Below are 17,920 nucleotides of genomic sequence, written 5' to 3' on the forward strand. Positions count from 1 at the left end.
GTTTGTTTGTTTGTTTGTTTTTGGTTGTGCTGTTGTTTTTTTGTTGTTGTTGTTTTTGCCATGTTAGTTCACAGAGTCAGTGTCTTGCAAAAGCTGAACAACATATGAATGTGATTCATCAGGAACCAAGCAGTGGAAAGAAAAGCTGAGAGTACTTTGGAGAAGTTTGTTGTGTTTATTCCTGTTTTAGGGCTGAACAACTTGTTTATCTGTTTTTAGCTTAGTCTGTTGCATGATGCACAATTGTGGCCTAATGAAATATTTGGGAAGTAATTTGGCACAAACATGATGCATAGTTTCTTCAGTTATCTATTGGTCATGTTCTGCTCCCATCTAGTTTGCTCTCTGCTGCTTTGGCAAACTCACAGCTTTCAACAGCTGGCAACTCACTGTAATAAAATACACTACAGGGTGACTGTAAAAAATTCTTGTAGAGGAGCACAGCAGGTGAACAAGGTGCATGAGGAAGAGGATGAGAATATTTTAGAGTCTGACTGCCACAAACTTCTCAGTGGAGCTGAGTCAGCATGGGAAGAGCTCAGTAATGTGCTGATTCAGAGGCCAGTGGCTCACTGCTCCCCTTCTGGGTGATGTGGAAAGCACTTGCCGGAAGTGCTGATGACTAACCTTGGATACTGCAGAATGCTGCTACTGTGGCCCCTCTGCCCATCTCTTGTGCTGCTGCATTCCAGGGACATTCCATTGGGAACAATGACAGGGCATGGAGCTGCAAAATAGCAGCAGCCAGCATCTGTCCAGCAGCCAAAAGATAGAAAGGATACCAGTCATCATCTTTGAAGTTTCAGTTCATTCACATTTGAGAATTCAAAAATGTTTTTGCTTCTCCATTGTTTTCACAGTGAGTCAGTATGTATGGCAGATATATGTTGCTTGTATAGATGAACATTCAGCAGTATAACTTCTGTTCCTTTTGTATGGGAATCCTTACATAAAAAAAGTATTTTGCTGTACTATCCCTCCAGCATTTGGCAGATCAGAAATGAGGATTTATTTTGCCCTTCTTTCTCCCATATCTCTTCATGTTTTTATGTATAGAAATATACTTAGTCAATTAATTAGCAATTAATTTCCTGTTAAATTATATCTCCTTTTGTTTTCATTCCCAGCTCAAGGATGCTACAACTGTAGGACTGTGCTAACTGACCCCTCTGGAGTTTTCACTTCTCCATGCTACCCAAGTGATTATCCCAACAGCCAATCTTGTAAATGGATCATCCGAGCACCTCACGGATTCATTATACAGCTAACATTCAGTGATTTTGACATTGAAGAAGCTCCGGGCTGCATTTATGACTCACTGACACTGGACAATGGAGAGAGCCCAATGAACCTGTGTGGCATCACTGCCAAGGGATTATCATATAATTCTACTGGAAATGAAATGATTGTGTCTTTCAAAAGTGACTTCAGTATCCAAAAGAAAGGTTTTAATGCCAGCTATATACGAAGTAAGTAAACACAAACCAGTTTATCCCTTTTATAGAAAAAATGTCCTGCTAGAAGTAAATTTCTTACAGGTTATTAGAATTAAACTTTATAAAGGAATTATGTGCTCCTTGAGAGGGATGGGTAATAGGAAAGCTGCAAGGTAATGCTACAGACTTCTGTATGGGGCTTTTTTTTTTGACTAATTTACTTTTCTGTGGATGAAAGTAAATTATTTTATTCTGGGACATGGCATCCTCTAGTACATTAGAAAGAACTTTTATCTCACAAAGATGGTAGGCCCAGCAGTGCCTCTTTCAGCCAGTTCATGTTGGGCACTTTAAAAGTGGGACATACATACAGAAATATGAAGACCAGCATGAGCAAGTTCTTAACCAAAAGAAACAAGGAGAGGCAAAACCACTGTACCAGTGAATCACCCTACAATGGGGGGAAGTTCATGCAAAATGCAGAACTTCCTCAAAGCTTTTTCCCGTCTGTAACATAAACTCTCAGGGATAAACTGTCATTGCAAAACTGCTACCTGCATTCCTTGACCTTTTTTTTCTTTTCATAAATACATAGTAATGCTTAGATTTTAAAAATTCTAGCAACTGCAAAAAAGTAACTTTTCTACCTATGATTTTCTCCCTCAGAGAAGGTGACAAATAGTATGTGACTTATTTGTATTTTGCCATTTTTAGATTTTGCAAGAAGTTGTTAACATGATGGTAAAGGACAGCAACATAAATGAGGACATTGGGATGGTCATTTACTTCTTTTAATTTAAAACCATTGCCCTTGTCCTGTTACTACAAGCTCTGATAAAAAGTCTCTGAATCTTTATTATAAGCCCCATTTAGATACTGAAAGACTGCAATGAGTTCTCCCTGAATCTTTCTTTTCTTCAGAAGTCCATCTTCCTCATCCTTTCTTTGTAGGGTAGATACTCCAGCTCTCTGATAATCTTTGTGGCCCTATTTTGGCCTCACTCCAGCTGCTCCTCATCTTTCTTGTGCTGAAGACCCCAGGCTTGGATGTAATACTCCAGATGGGGCCTCACAAGGACAGAGTAGAGAGGTACAATAGCCTTCTTCTTCCTGCTGGCCACCCCTCTTTGGATGCAGCCCAGGATAGCCCATGTTGGCCTTCTGGGCTGCAAGTGTATACAGCTGGTTTATCAAAGAATCATAGAATGGCTTAGGTTTGAAGGGATCTTAAAGATCGTCAGGTTCTACCCTCCTACTGTGGGCAGGGCTGCCACCCATCAGCTCAGGCTGCCCAGGGCTCCATCCAGTCTGGCCTCAAACATGTCCAGGGGTGGAGCACCCACAACTTCAATGGGCAACCTGTTTCTGTGCCTCACTGCTTTTGAGTAAAGAATTTTTTCCTAGTATCTAACCTGAATTTCCCTTTTCCGTTCAAAGCCATTCCCCCTTTTTCTATCACTGTTAGACCAGGTGTGTCCAGCTTTTTATCCATGTTCCCCATGTCTTTCTCCACAGGGCTTCTCTCAATCCATTGGTCTGTACCCCTTGTACTGGAGACTGCCCAGCTGTAGCACACTTATGATGTTCTACCAGCTGGTTGTGTAGAAACACAGAGCAAGGAAATTTTCAGCTATCTCTTAAGTTACAAGCAAATCTTTTTCTTTAAAAGAAATATCAAAATTCTTATTACACATATAATGTTTTTAAATAATCTCCAGAATTTTAAAACAAAATTAGGTTTCTCTGCTTCAAGGAGTTGTAAAATCAAGTATATCATATAAAATGATATGTAATCAGATTATACATTATTTATTGTGTTATTCCTCTTTACTAGTGTTCAGTCTTAACAAATAAGATGATTTTTATTAGGAAGGCAATATTACCCTCAGATGAGGAGGAGAGGACCATGGAGAGAATCATTTTTATATCCATATTTATTGGTATTTCTTCTAAGGCAAAAGATCTTCAAGGTCTTTTCCAACCTGGGTAATTCTATGATTCTATTACCTCCACCACAAATTGAAGTGTGACATACATTCATGGATAGCACCCTTACAGTTAAATAGCCTTGGAAGAAACCCTTTTATTTTGAATAAGAAGACTACTCTCCAGTGTGACTGAAGGTGTCAGTCACCTTCACCAGCAACTTACATTTAAATTTTTCACATATGTGTTAGTTTTGGTACCGCTGTTAAGGCCTGCTGTTAAGCTACCTTGATGAAGTTTCCTGAATCACAGAATCACAGAATTGTAGGGGTTGGAAGGGACCTCTAGAGATCATCGAGTCCAACCCCCCTGCCAAAGCAGGTTCCCTACATTAATCCAAACTGGTAACTCTCAACTTGAATTTGACTGCAGATGTTATGAAGGAGATCTGGCTGCATGCAAATAGGGCTAATAACCTATAGGCCACATTCTACATGGCAACATTTAGCCAGGCAGTGAATACAGAAAAGGAGTTTTGGTAAATGGATGATAGTGTACTGCTTTCCTTTCATAGAAAATAAGTTATAAAAGCCTGTAGACATTAGATCATCAACACACATGCACTGAAATTATGAAACATCTGCACAGCAGATGTCCATGCAGTACTCTCCTGCTCTTGTAGAGAATTCCCAAAGGCACAGCAGCAATGCTACCTCCTCTCACTTCAGGTTACTGTTGGAGTTTCAAAGCCTCCTTGTCTAACTGACATTTGTTAATATTACAAAGATGATACCCAGGCAATATCATGATTTTCTCACAGAGTGGTTACTGTATTATAATTACGTAGCCATGTTTTCCTTCTTTTCTTAGAAGTGAACATAGAAAAACAATAAAATTGTTTGTTCAGTTTTGAGTTTGATAAAGGAATGTAAAGGTCCATTCAAAGATACACAAGAGTTTTCTATTTAGCAATTGTACTTAAAAAGATACAAATAGTACATCCTTATACAAAATGTAAGCATGGCAAAATATAGGTGGGGAAAGACAAAAAGGGTAAATTTGGGGAGGGAATTAGCTGTGAATAAAACAATATTTGTGGAACAGTGTTTTCAAAATGAGTTTCACAGAACTCATCCTGCTATCCATAACAAGTTTGCTGCCTACACAAATGCTGGCTTTCTTGATTGTTGCCTCCTGCAACCCTTCAAAAGCACATAGATGAGCCATGTCCTTAGCAGCAGTAAATGAGTGCAGCTATATGGTATGTGGTGTGTAGACTGTTGCAGAACTCCAAATAGCTGGTTTATTTCTTCCAGTATCAGTTGAAGGACAGTTGAAAGCTGTGAACCTAGAAAATGTCAGAAAAGCAATTTTCCCCACAAATGATTGTAAAATAGTTATTTTTATTGTATGTAAAGGGAAGTACATTATGTGAGACCATGATCTGAAAGCAAGACAAGTAAGGTAGGAGCTCTAAAAAGAAGCAGAGGCAGACTTCTTGTCATGACAACACTTTCGTAAATGCAGATGAGGATTTCAGAACAGTGAGCTGTCTGTTGCTGGTCGCTCTGATGCATTTCAGCCGCCAAGACTTACTTACATTTTACATAAGTAAAAAGCAATGTGTCCGAAATAAAAGCTGTTATCTTCCTAACAGAAACAGTTTAGCATCGTCCTGAATGTAGCATAAAAACTTTCATGAACAGACCGAGAATATATATGTATTCTCCCCCAGAGAATAATCATCTTCTTCAACGCTATAATCTGAAATTCATCGGTGTGGTGACTGGTTGTTCAAAAGTGATCGAGAGCTCCTAATGTTGATGTCAGGATTCTTTTTTTCTCCACATATACAAAATGCTTGTCAGTTTTGTGCTTTTGCCGTATGGGAAAGTGCCAGCAACAGACTCTGAGGAGAACAACAGTGTTGAGTAGACTTGTTCAGTATCAGGGCAGCAGCTTTCAGTCTCCCAGTTTATTTCTCTTACACTGTTTAAATGTGACCTGGTGGTTCGTAACTCTCCTGACCACTCCAACACCAGCTGAGTGGTGCTCATATGAATGAGCTTTTTTCTTTCTCAAGTCTTGAATCCTTATACTTCTGGAACACTTTCCATGTTACGTAAAGAACTGTACAGTATAATTAACCCACGAAAAAAAAGCCCTTGTTTTCAGTGGAAAGTTGAACACATTTTCTATCTATAAAATTGTTACAACATACTTTTGCCCTTGGGAAAGGAGAAAAATCTATGAAGTAAATCCAGTAATTGTAAAAGCCCAGGATTTCTGTCTTCAGTACTATTCCCAAGTTGCTAGGTTGGCAGATAAAAGTGCAGTGCTTTATGTTATTTTACTGTATCATATATACCGGTCAAATTTTGTCTTTGTGAATACCCAGATATGGTAGTTTGGGGCTCAGATTCTTTGCAAACTGTTGGCAAAGAGAAAGTGTAATACAGTGAACATGTAGGATCTTTATAGCTCATCTGTCCGTTCCAGAGTGGGGCATAATAATCACTCTTCTCTTACATATTTTACCCTCTCAAATGGAAAATTTTTCTTTCACTCTGAGAAGGGAGCAGGTAAAATAGTTATTGTATGTAACATGGCACCGCTTACAAATCCTAAGGAAGACTAGACATTTCATGTGGCAGTTATTCTTCAGGTCTAGCAAAATCCAATTTCAGTTTCAGAATAACTGGAGTGCTAGGGAGGTGTCAGACATTTCTTCTGCCACAGTACAGAAATAAGAGCCAGAAATAAAGAAGGGCTACTGCTGTGTATTTGGTCTTGTTGACCTCAATTCCTTTGCATGACTGATAACCTGAAATTTCTTTCTGCGGAGAAATTCACTAGAAGAATTCTTTGTGCCATAAGGATCCAATAAAACTGAGTATATTGGCACTTTATTTTGAAAAATAATTTTCTCCAAAGTAGACTCAGCAGAATTGTCATTAATACACTCATGGAGAAAAATCATGCATCATTTGATACTGCTTTTCACATTTGGAGACTGCTATTTTGCCAGTGCAAATGGGAATGCTTAAAAAAATTAGAGACAAAGTGCTTCTGCCCATGCGCTTACTGCAGTGCATTGCTTTAGAAGAGGACTAGCCATTTCTAGATACTTGTGGAAAATCTGGAACGCAAGTATTTACAAAAGGTGAACAGCTGGGATACAAATTGGATACGTGATTACAGGACTGAACCTGAAAGTTGCTGAGGACAAAACGAGAAGATCATTAATATTTTGCAGAAACTCATTACAAGCACTCAGGAACAAAGGACTTCAGTTTGCCATGAAGTGCAGTGGAATTTTTCTTCTATTACAGTATTGATATTTAAAAGAAGTAAGGCCTGAACTTCATTGGTATAATGCAGTCATGAAGACAAGTAATCAAAATAATAGAACTTCAAAAATTATACTCTGTTTTCTAAACAAATGTTTTTCTCTATTGCCTACTACACCTTTCCTTGATGAATAAATGTTAATTTTTATCAAATGAGTGTAAACTAGCAGGCAATATTTCCTAGTATTGCTCTTGATACAACTTGGGGAGTTAATTACAGATAGTGCAGCATTCTCCACCCTGCTGCAAAGGAACTTCACGTATTTTAGGCTGAATGCTCTGCAAGCCAAATTCCCTACAGTGTGTGATTTTAGCGTATCACAGTGATAAAAAGCACCACTGAACTGCTGCCAGCCTGCTTTTATTTTTATATGAGAATACTTTCAATTTAATTAATATATCTACTCTCTGTTCTAGTTGCTGTGTCTCTGAGGAATCAGAAGGTCATCATTCCCCAGGATCCTGATGCTGATGCTGTATCCATGGCAGAAACGGTCTTGGTTCCAGAGCTCAGCCAGTTCACACTATGCTTTGAAGCAACCAAGAGCAGCAGTGATGACAATGATGACTGGAAGATTTTCTCCTACACTGATGCATCATCAAAAGAGTTTTTCGGGTTCGGGAAGACCACAAAAGGCCATTTTATATCCATTTCAGACACACAGTGCATACTTGACAATGCATTGCCTCAAAGTGTGGAGTTTTTCACAGGAACATTTGAACAGCTTTGTGTTGTAGGGGACACTTTCTCAGGCACTATAGGTGTATATGCCAAAAGCATCTATCATAATACCTACTGTCCAGATATGTTTGGCAAAGTTATCCCTGGAAATGGGAGGCTTGTGCTGGGCTCTAACAGCAATGAAGTGAGCTCTCTAAATGGGGACATTTACAACTTCCGCCTCTGGAATTTCACCATGAATGCTCAAACACTGGCCAACCTCAGCTGCGATGTGAAAGGAAACATTGTAGACTGGGAAAATGAATTCTGGAGTATTCCAACTTCAGCACTGAAAGCAGAAAACAATTTGAGTTGTGGTAAGTATGCCTTGCCAATCTTTTTTGCTTATTCTCCCCCCACAAACACTTCTGCATTGTGCTGGAAATATCTTATCCTAGCAAGAAAAATGAAAGTTCCTCTGAAAGAAAAACAGGTAGGACTTGTCTTTCCTCAACTTTAGTTTCACTCTTACTGTACACAGAGGCTTTGAAAGGGCATAAAGTTCATTCTCTATGGGAAAGGAAAAATCCCCTAAATGTTTGGAGGTGCTAATTGAAATAATGTACAGATCAAAGTTCTTTCCCAGTAATTTGTTTACTGGCATTCTACTTATATGAAATGAGGATCACAGGAAAGTACCTGCAACCGTCAGGTTAGACAACCACAGTCTCCAGAGAGGAAAAAGAGCTTGTTAACTAACCATTAAGTAAATGTTTTTGTACCTAACCTTTGGTGCTTTCATTAGCTAGAAGAAGAACTTGTTAGCATTGTGCTCTCAGTGCAGAGAGCCAGTAATAGCAGTGGCAAAAGTCTAATGCATACAAGACAGATAAGTACAAAAAAGATTAAATTAGTGGGGACAGATGGGAAGGAAGCATTTTAGATCAAAATCATTCATTCTTATCATCCTGACAATATATTGTCTGCCCTTCCTTAAACTATCTGTTACTACACTCTTCCAGTAGATTACATCAGAAGACAAATTTTCATACTTAGTCCAACCTATTCTCATTCTGTGGCTCCAACACTTTATTATTATTTGTGTCTAGGTGTAATTTTTATGTATGTATGTGTTATTACAGCTCTTTGACAATTTTCTCCAGAAATAAAGAATATTTGAATATTTGAAACTGAAAAATCCGTATCAGTTTGGAGCAAAATTTGATTAAAAAAATAATTAAAAAAAAAAAAAAAAGAAAAAAAAAGGAAACAAATGCTTTTATTGCTGTGAAAGCATCAGAGATATCTGGATATTTTTCAAATGCATAGGGTAAAATTGGAGCCATGGCCAGTAGTTGCTTAGGATGCTATTGAAGATCTACTACTATGGAGCTCCTTGTTCATGTTGTCTAAGACCCCCTACTGTAGCAAATATACATTTGAGGAAAGGAAAGGAAAAGAAAGGAAAGGAAAGGAAAGGAAAGGAAAGGAAAGGAAAGGAAAGGAAAGGAAAGGAAAGGAAAGGAAAGGAAAGGAAAGGAAAGGAAAGGAAAGGAAAGGAAAGGAAAGGAAAGGAAAGGAAAGGAAAGGAAAGGAAAGGAAAGGAAAGGAAAGGAAAGGAAAGGAAAGGAAAGGAAAGGAAAGGAAAGGAAAGGAAAGGAAAGAAGGAAAGGAAGGGAAAGGAAAGGAAAGGAAAAGAGATCAGAGTCAAGAATTACAAATACTGGTTCTGAATTATGTGAGGTCTGTTTATATCTAATGTTGCCCTCTCCACTTTAGTACTTATGAGTTTAAAAATAGTTAAATAGTATTATCGTCTCCTCACAGAGCACCTGTCAGCATTCTAAGAATCTGTAGCTTAAAACAGTACCTGTCATAATTAAGACTTGCTAGTTTCTGTATCTATTAGCTCATGAGGGATTAAGGTGGCCAGTATATTCTATCTTACCTGCTTTAGTTTACTGAAACGGAAATATGAAGTAGCTTGATTCACTGAGGCAGCTCTCAGCATGCCTCTAGGTGCCTACCAGAGCAATGAAAAGGCAATCTAAACATTGGTCATGGCTGATGTAATTTGTTCTGAACATAGAAGTTGCTTTTCTGCCTATAATAAAAGTAAAGATCTGAGACAAAGTAATTTCCCCCAAAATCTTATTCTTCCTTAAATGGTTGTCCATGAAGGCCACAACACTTTTACTAAACTACATACCAATATGACTGTACATACTGCAGTCTTATCTGATTTTGACTGATGTATTGATCTTGTCCCTTTTTGTATTAACACAGTCCAGTGACATTAAGTGTCCCATCATAGTTGTGCTCATAGAAACAGTATTTTCATTCCACATCACAGCTTTATTTTGGGGGATGTCTCTGTTCAGTCTTCTTCTTACAGAAGAAGGTTATTTTAGAAAATGCGTATGAGCTTTCTCACATTTACAAAGGTGTAGGCCTGTTTTTCATGTTTGCTTCAAGTGTTCCTCTATATAAAAATTGTTACCTCCTGTAACTAAGCAGGGTGAAAATACTAACCAGTCTCTTTCAAGGATATTAAATTTCCCACTATGATACAGGCTTCCCTAGAACAAAGTACGTCCTAAAAGAAAACACTGGGTGCAATGCAGTTTCAGAAACTGTTACTAATCTCAGAGATGGAATTGTTAGAATTTTCTTCCCTTCATCATATTGAATAAAAGGCTTCATTGTAAAACCAGCCCTTACCAGGAGGGTTGATGCGTCAGTCTGTCAGCCATGAATAAACCACTGACATTGGTGAGATTAACTGATTAGACTTCATTTAGCTGCAATGGAAGAATTTATGCAGGAAAGAGTTTCCTCCGAGCACCAGTAATGCTTTCCCAGGAACTGCTCATAACAGAAAAAAATAAAACCACATCAGCCCCAGCATTAATGATGATCTCAACATATTTGTTCCTGAACAGTGTTTAGATTTTTCAAGGGATATTATTTTCATCATTCTTCAGAGAAAGCTTTTACAAGTAGGCTTAGAGAAGATAAAAACACCGACAAACTGTTCCCGATAATCTTTTCTTTAATTTACCTTCTCCTAGCTTATTCCTTAGACTAATGTTTTGACAGCTGTGCAATCATGGTGGGATGTTTCTGGAAGACTTGACGGAGTTCTGTTTTCATTGCTCTACCTTTGCAAGGCTTGCATTTAAAGGTATATGTACACAGCCTGGGTAGCCAAACTAATTTTAAAATAAATAGTTTAGGTAGCGAGAGTGCTGTAGCAGCATGAGTACAGAGCTCAGTGTAAAGAAACCCTGCCGTATTCAATCAACTTCTTGTAATTATTTTGGAGCATGTAATGGCTACACTTAGAATAGCGTGTGACCTGTTCAGTTTAAGGCTAACTTGGCTGTATGTCCACTTGTGCCTGCAATTTCTGCATCGTGTACTTTACATAAGTCCTTATTTCCCAAATCTAAGTTCTTGATTTCACTGTCAAATTTAACTAGGGTTGGGATCTGTCTTCCTTAGGCAGTTGAAGGATGGGTGTTTAAGGCTGAGCTAAACACACTTGGTGCTGTTTTTCAGTTGAGGAGAGAAAAAGGCTGACTTGATGTCAGTTTAACTCACATTAGGGTAGATGTCTCAGTTAAGTCAGACGTTTTATGCTGTAGGAGTGCCTGTTTCTTTCCACTGACTAAGGAAAATCTAGCGTGACAAGCAGGTACAGATGTCTGAGTTTTACACGTTTAAAGTTGGTGAGAGTTATCACACAAATTGTCTGTAGTGTAGGGCTATGTCTGCTGTTCACATTACCGATAATGCTACTGCATTTATTAAGGGAGCTAATGCCAAGTATCTGTTTGTAGCCAGACCATTATATGTCTTTGGTGATCACTGAAGGAAAGTCTAGTCTGGCCAGAGTTCATCCTGATAAAAAGTTTAAAAGGCTCATTTAATATATTGACTGAACATATTCCTCTTTAAAGGAATACAGTATTCTGGCTCAAGAGTTCTTTCAAGTCTGCAGATTTTCTGCCATCTTTCAAGTCATTTTTCCCTGGTACAGAACCAAGAGGAGGTTACTCACAGCAGGTTTTGGTGTTGACTGCTTAATATTAGAAAATATATGTTGGGGAAAAAATCTCATGCAGGATATATTATGTTCACTTAGAATATGCTTCTTGAAGTTGAAAGGATATGTGCCAAGGAATTCAATTCGTCTTAATGTAATCTCAGTTTATTAAGAAAGAAACAAGCAACTCCTCCCCCCACCCCCACCCCCCAAAAAAATAAAATGAGCACACACACCTCTCACCCTCCCCCCCCAAAAAAAACCCTCACCCAACCAACTAACTAAAAAATCCTACGCAAAACTGCAGAGCTTTAATCATTGTAGAGGATCACTTTTTAAATTCTTCCCTGTTTTCTGCTGGCAATATGTGTAATGGTATCTGTGGCATGTCATGACTTCTGCACTGAGGCCCCACACTTCGTCTGTTCTTCCATCACAGGAAATATTTTCTCAGCTATCTTTACGAGCTAGTGGGTGGTGGCTCTTTAATTTAATGGAAGGATACGGTGTTTCATGAGAGAACCTCACTGAGTCAATACGATTCTGAAGTGGTAAAACGAAAGCATTCCCAGCAGGTTCAGATTATGCCATGCTCTATGGCTCCATTATTTTCAACATAATGTGCAGAAGCAGCTGTATCTGCAGCTGACCCGCTGCAATGCACGAAGTGTAATTAATGCAGTTTCACTAGCTCTTTTCCTGTTGCCATTCTTACATTCCCCATTTTTGTATCTAGATTTTCAGATTATGTTCACATAGTGATGAATAATTCAGCACAGATACAGACTTACAACATTATCTGCTTAAAAATCATGCATACCAGAATATTAATCATGCCCACACCCTGGGCACGGTAACAAGTTTAATTACCTTTTATCTGGCTGGTATCTGCCACAGGCAGATTACTCAGAACTGTGTGGTGGGTAACCTGTGCTGCAAAACAGAGGATGGATGTGTCTCCAAGGCACATGTTTTGTTGCTTGTGAAGGTGCTATAAATTCTACAACCATGATGACCCCTCGGTGTAGAGCCATTTCAAAGTACACACAAGCTGCAATCATTTAATGGGCTGTTATTTGACTACAGTGGGGGAGAGTATGAGAAAGCTATGGGAGGATATATAAGTGACTTGCAAGTCAGTGAGGCTTCTGTGGATCCCTCAGCAGCAAAAAAAGATGAAAATGCATAAGTTTTATAGGCAAATGGCATTACCAGTTTTGTTAGTAAGAGAAACAAGGACAAGGACTGTGTTACTGCAAGATATATGTTGATTTTATGCCCAGTTGACAAACCTGTCTAACTGTTTGACTTTCTTTTTTTAAAGGCTCATACCTAATTCCTGCTTCTACAATTGAACCAACAAGTTGTGAAAACCTAGGAAACCTTTGTCAAGGTAAGACAATCAGGTTATTTTCATTTTCACAGTTTCACCTTTTCTAAATTTTAATTTTCCTTGATTTTTTTTTGTTTGTTTTATTTTATTCTATTTCTTCTTTTTTAGTTTATTTATTTCTAAAAGACCTAACTGCAATGAGAAATAGCAAAGAAAGCAATTATTTAGTTGCATCAAATGTGTGGATGTCCTGTATACAGTGGGTGGATCACTCCCTTGATGCTAAGTTTTTCAAATGGTCGCTATTACATAAAATCTGAATTAATTGACTGCTTTCATTCTCTCTCCACCTCTTTTTCTCCTGCATATTTTCACAGTAAAATGCAAAACAGGATAAGGAATAGGTACATCTGTAAATAAATAAATAAAAAGTTCTATATGAATAAAGCATGTGATTCAGGTTCTTCCAGTAGGCTATTCTGATGCTAAATACTTTGAGATTAGCAGGAAAAAAAAAAAAAAAAACCCTAACCTCAGACTTCAAAATGCAGCAGCAAGTGCTAATAAAACACTATTTACGACATTTAGTAATGATTTAATAGTGTCAGAATCACCACATGCAAAAATTCATTAGGTCGCTTGGCAGATCAGACCAGCTGAATGCAAGCAAGAGATGAACCCTAAAAACTTTCATGCTGTTTGAATTATTGCGTATACACATACAGTCAATTCTCTCCACTTATTTTATTTTGTTCTTCAATGCTTAGAGGCTGAAGTTCAATAAAAATGACCTACATGAACAAGGTCAGCCCATTTCCACAATACGTTCCTGAACAGAGGCTTGCAAGTGAAGTGATATGTGAGATTTTAATCACAACAGAGTCTGCATCAAAAATGTCAAGCTCTGTATTCTTTTTTCAAGCTGAGTGTTGAAAGATAGGGACAGCAGAGAACATATGAAAAGGGGTGGAAGACTTCGAGCTCTTTCTATGCAAGTAAACCAGATAGAAAGGTAAAAGATAAAGGTAGAAAGGAAAGTGCACTCCTTTTGGGAAGACAGTGAGAGATTTATCATAGTCTCCAGTATATTTCTCCCAGATATTTCCAAGGTAGATTCTGCTCAGGGTCTTGGATCATATGGAGGTCTCCATAGGGAAAGTGAAATGCCATGCTGGTTGTGTCCATAATCAGTTTTCAAAGAGCATTTTTCATGCATCTGTCTCTTAAAGCTCAATATGTTACAAAAACTGGTACTCAAATATCTTATGTAAATGTGACAGCATCATTTATTCAGTGGTATTCTTTTTCTATCAAAAAAGTAGTACAGGTATTGTATAAATATGTTTATCTCTTGAAAGAACTCTGAAAGACTTCTTCTACCAAAAGGGCATGACATGAAAGGAGAATGTCTTTCATTAGGTTGGCTAATTGAGCTGCAGAAATAGACTCACTTTCAGACAAAAACATTAAGTTTTCCTAAAAGCTTAATAAAACTTCAGCTTTATTAACATGTTAGGCAGAAGACACTACTTCTAACAAGAGGTTCCCTTCCCAGCTTGCCTCCCTTACAATCTTAGACTTAGCAAATTTTATGAGTACATTTCACAAGGGTAATACTTTCCTACTCTGAAAAATGTTTGGTCGTGTCACTGACATTCTACATTTGCTACTTTGAAAGTGGTGAATTGGATTCATGCTGTTCATTGTCCTCATTATCTTTATCATCATCATCATCACCACTGTCCTACTAATGAAAAATCATAAAGACATGTCTGTCTGTGTATTTCTTTCAGCACTGGAAGCTTATTTTAAGCTGAAAGGCTATTTTGGATTCCTTTTTGGTTTGTTGGTTTGTTTGTTCTGTGTTGTGCAGTATCACCAGACTGTGTCATATATGGTCTTATGACAGAGCTGTTTTCTTTGTTATGCTCTTCATTCATTGAAAAATATCACCTTTAACAGTGTTGGCTGAAAACACTGATAAAGGAGCAAAAATCATTTTTCAGGGCAATATAGCTCTGCAGTTGCATGGAAGAAGAGCTTTTTTGTCTTACAGACTGTGTCTTTATATGCTCACTTTCCCAGCTAGAAACTGCTGTTTACTGCAGCTTTCATTTTCTTTCCTCAAGTTTCTTGTTTCACTGAAACCTGAACATGAACCACTCCCTCAGCTGAGACCTGAGTTTATGAAGTTCAGACTCAAAATGTTGACTAAAACAAACTAACAAAAATGAGAAATTCAATTTCTTATTTAAAACATGATGCCTAAACTTTCCAAGTTGGTTATTTCTCAAGATCTGCAAAAGATATGTGATACTGTGAGTCTATACTGCCTGAATCTTCACATTGTGGAAAGAGTTTTCAGGGAAAGAAGAAATCTGTCAGTGAGAGGATTTATGTTCCTGGGAGCTATTAGAAAAATTATTTTCCAAACTATCTGAAAATTTAGTAGTCTGATCTTTGAAGTGCTTTTTTTCCTCTAGAGTGTATACCCTCCCAGTCTTCAGTGAGGGAAAATTTCAGTTTTGGCTCCTTGCTCTGAATGTGAAAAGTGTTCTAGCTAGTTCTCCTGGGAAACATTTTCCAGTATTGTGTGGGATGACTCCTGTTAGTGTCAGTGGGAACAGTACAACTAAGATCCTACATGAAGCTTTCAAAATATATATTTCACTCAAATTATTCCAAGTCTGATCTAAATTCTCTTCGTATGTAGAGTTAATTAGAAGCTTACATGGGTGTTTTAATTTCACATTTGTTCATCATCTTCAGTCCGTGAGTAGAAACAGCTATTCTTTTCACAAGTAATTATTCCAAGTACACTCATCGTTGAGCTTTAAGATCTGTTTTCTGGTCTTTGCACAGCTGTTTGGATCTGATGCTCTCATTAAGAGGATTTACAATTTGTGAAAGCAGTACAGGACTGGTCTTGCAACCCTCCCACTGGCAAAATTCCCACTGAAGTCAGTGAAAGTGAAGATTGCAGGACTAGGATCTCGGCTCATGTCCATTCGTCACCTTGTACAGAAGAGAAAGTGTTTAACATATATGACATTGTGTGTCAATAGTTTCAATATACATTGTCATACATTGTTCCCGTTTTGTCTTACCTCATTAACATTCATATTTCATTCAAGTTCACCTCTTTCTCATCTTTATTACCAGCTACTGTAAATGCTACTACTCCTACACCACCCATTGTCACCACTAACATGCCTGATACTAATAGAACCGATAAGCCAAACAATGGTAAGAAATCCTGTGTTACATTTTTCCTTGTACTGTCTCTAGAGAAAATTTATTGTATTTTAAGATGCGTTTTTTCATAGTGTAATGTCAAAGGTCATGTCTCAGTTCTGATTTCATTTACTTTGAATTAAACTGGAGTAACTTCATTTCATTAGACCTGCCCTTGTAAGAATGATGTAAGTGAGAATAGAACCAAACTCAGTGATTATTTGTATTATGTTTACCTTGTTCCTTTGTGCCACCCACTGAATTTACCCAGGCAAAGAATAAGAGATGAGAGAAGTATTTTTAAAAAGGAACTGTAAAGAATTCTACTTTTGAAATGCTTTAATGCTGTGGATAATCAGACATTGAGTAGCTAATGCTGCCAGGATGGTAGTATGCTGGGACTCTCTATTCCTCACTGGTAACACAGGGGAGCCAAGTGGAATCATTCCTATGGAGCAAAGCCACTTCCACTGAGTCAACAGGAATCTTTCCACTGACTTCAATAAGAGCTGGATCAGACTCTACTAGGGAAAATGTTGACAGTATCAGATATCATTTACTTTTCATTTAGAAAGATTAAGGGAAAAAATAAAATAGTAAATGATTCTATTATTAGCACAGGAAAAAAGCAAGGATTTCTTTTGAGGTTTTCTCAAATCGATGGATGATATCACTGTCTCCTAGAGACTTAGTTTCTGAAGTTATTCTGCTAAGAGAAGTTATTAAACACTAATAAGAATACAGAAATAGTCATCAGTTTTCATATGAGGCTCATAGATCTTTTTACTGAAGATTTTGTGTGCTTGCCAGAAGTAAATCAGTATCTGGTTTTGGCTGGAGGGGGAGGAAGTGTTTTTTTGTTTGTTTGCTGTTTTTTTGTTTCTCTTTTTTTCCCAAATGTATCAGTTGTTACTGTAGGATTTAGCATTCTTGGAGTGGTTTTTCTCTTGGCAAATCACTCCTTGTATCATTGTATCATCTGAACTCATTCTATTTGGATTTAGTAAGCAGTGGAAGTAAGAAGATCTTGAAACTTACTTACAAACTGTGCTTTATTTTCTTTTGTGGTGCCACTCACTCCATGTTCAACATGAACATTCAGCTTTGATTTTCCTAGCTACAGAAGGAGCCAATCACCCTGATAGTGTTAATATGAATAAAAACTAGACAAGTTACCCTTTATTTGACTTTGAAACTACCAAGAGAAAGCAGAAAAACTGAGAAAAGTAGGCCAAATTCATTTACAGTAGAAGTAAGTTAAACTTTCTCTCAGCTAACTGGTATAATTCCTGATGGTAAGTTGGTTTATGGCTGTAGAACAGTCAGCTAAGAACAGAAAGTTAAATTGCACATATTTTCTTTAATCCACTAACTATACGGCTTACTACACAGACCTGCAGGAAATCAGACTTCCTGCTACAGTTATCTTCAGAATGAAGAGAAATTCACCTGAATCCTCCCATTCACGACCAGAAAGGCAGCAAGAGTCTAGAATAGAAGGGGTCAAAACCATAGGAATTATCTCAACCCCAATTATTTGGCCAGTGAAACAAAGGCCTCCCCGTTCCAGTGAAAGCTCATCAGATGAGAATCTGGAGAGAAAAAACACATACAGCTTATTTCGTCCAACTGTGTCCACATCGTCTGCCTCTGAGGAGACTAGCAATGGTACCTTGGCTGCTTTTACAGAAAATATTGACCTAGATAATACTGTGATGAATCAGTTACCAAATGAAAATATTCTGAATGATTCTAGAGTTTCATCTGACGGCATTTATGATGCAGCAGATGATGTTGCAGATCATTCTGTGGGTGCAGCAGTTCCTCTTCATCAAAACAGAAGTCTTACTGCAGAGGAAGCATGGACTGTGGCAGATGGGCTGCATTATGCTGACTCTGAGTCAACATTCCTTCTTCCCATTAGCAGAAGTG

General features: G+C 37.9%; 1 protein-coding gene across 4 annotated transcripts in view; it reads left to right on the plus strand.

The window, feature by feature from the left end:
- ADGRG6 (adhesion G protein-coupled receptor G6) overlaps positions 1 to 17,920 on the plus strand; it is a 107,610-nt gene that overhangs the window by 41,724 nt on the left and 47,966 nt on the right. For 3 of the 4 annotated variants that reach the window (XM_072331935.1, XM_072331934.1, XM_072331936.1), the window contains 4 exons: positions 1,128 to 1,469; positions 7,130 to 7,750; positions 12,746 to 12,814; positions 15,917 to 16,000. In XM_072331935.1, the coding sequence (XP_072188036.1) occupies positions 1,128 to 1,469; positions 7,130 to 7,750; positions 12,746 to 12,814; positions 15,917 to 16,000 (1,116 nt within the window). The remainder of the gene's footprint in view (positions 1 to 1,127; positions 1,470 to 7,129; positions 7,751 to 12,745; positions 12,815 to 15,916; positions 16,001 to 17,920) is intronic. The other variant, XM_072331937.1, reaches the window with a different exon arrangement.

The sequence above is a fragment of the Excalfactoria chinensis genome, chromosome 3 (genome assembly GCF_039878825.1).
Source record: "Excalfactoria chinensis isolate bCotChi1 chromosome 3, bCotChi1.hap2, whole genome shotgun sequence".
Lineage (NCBI taxonomy): Eukaryota > Metazoa > Chordata > Aves > Galliformes > Phasianidae > Excalfactoria > Excalfactoria chinensis.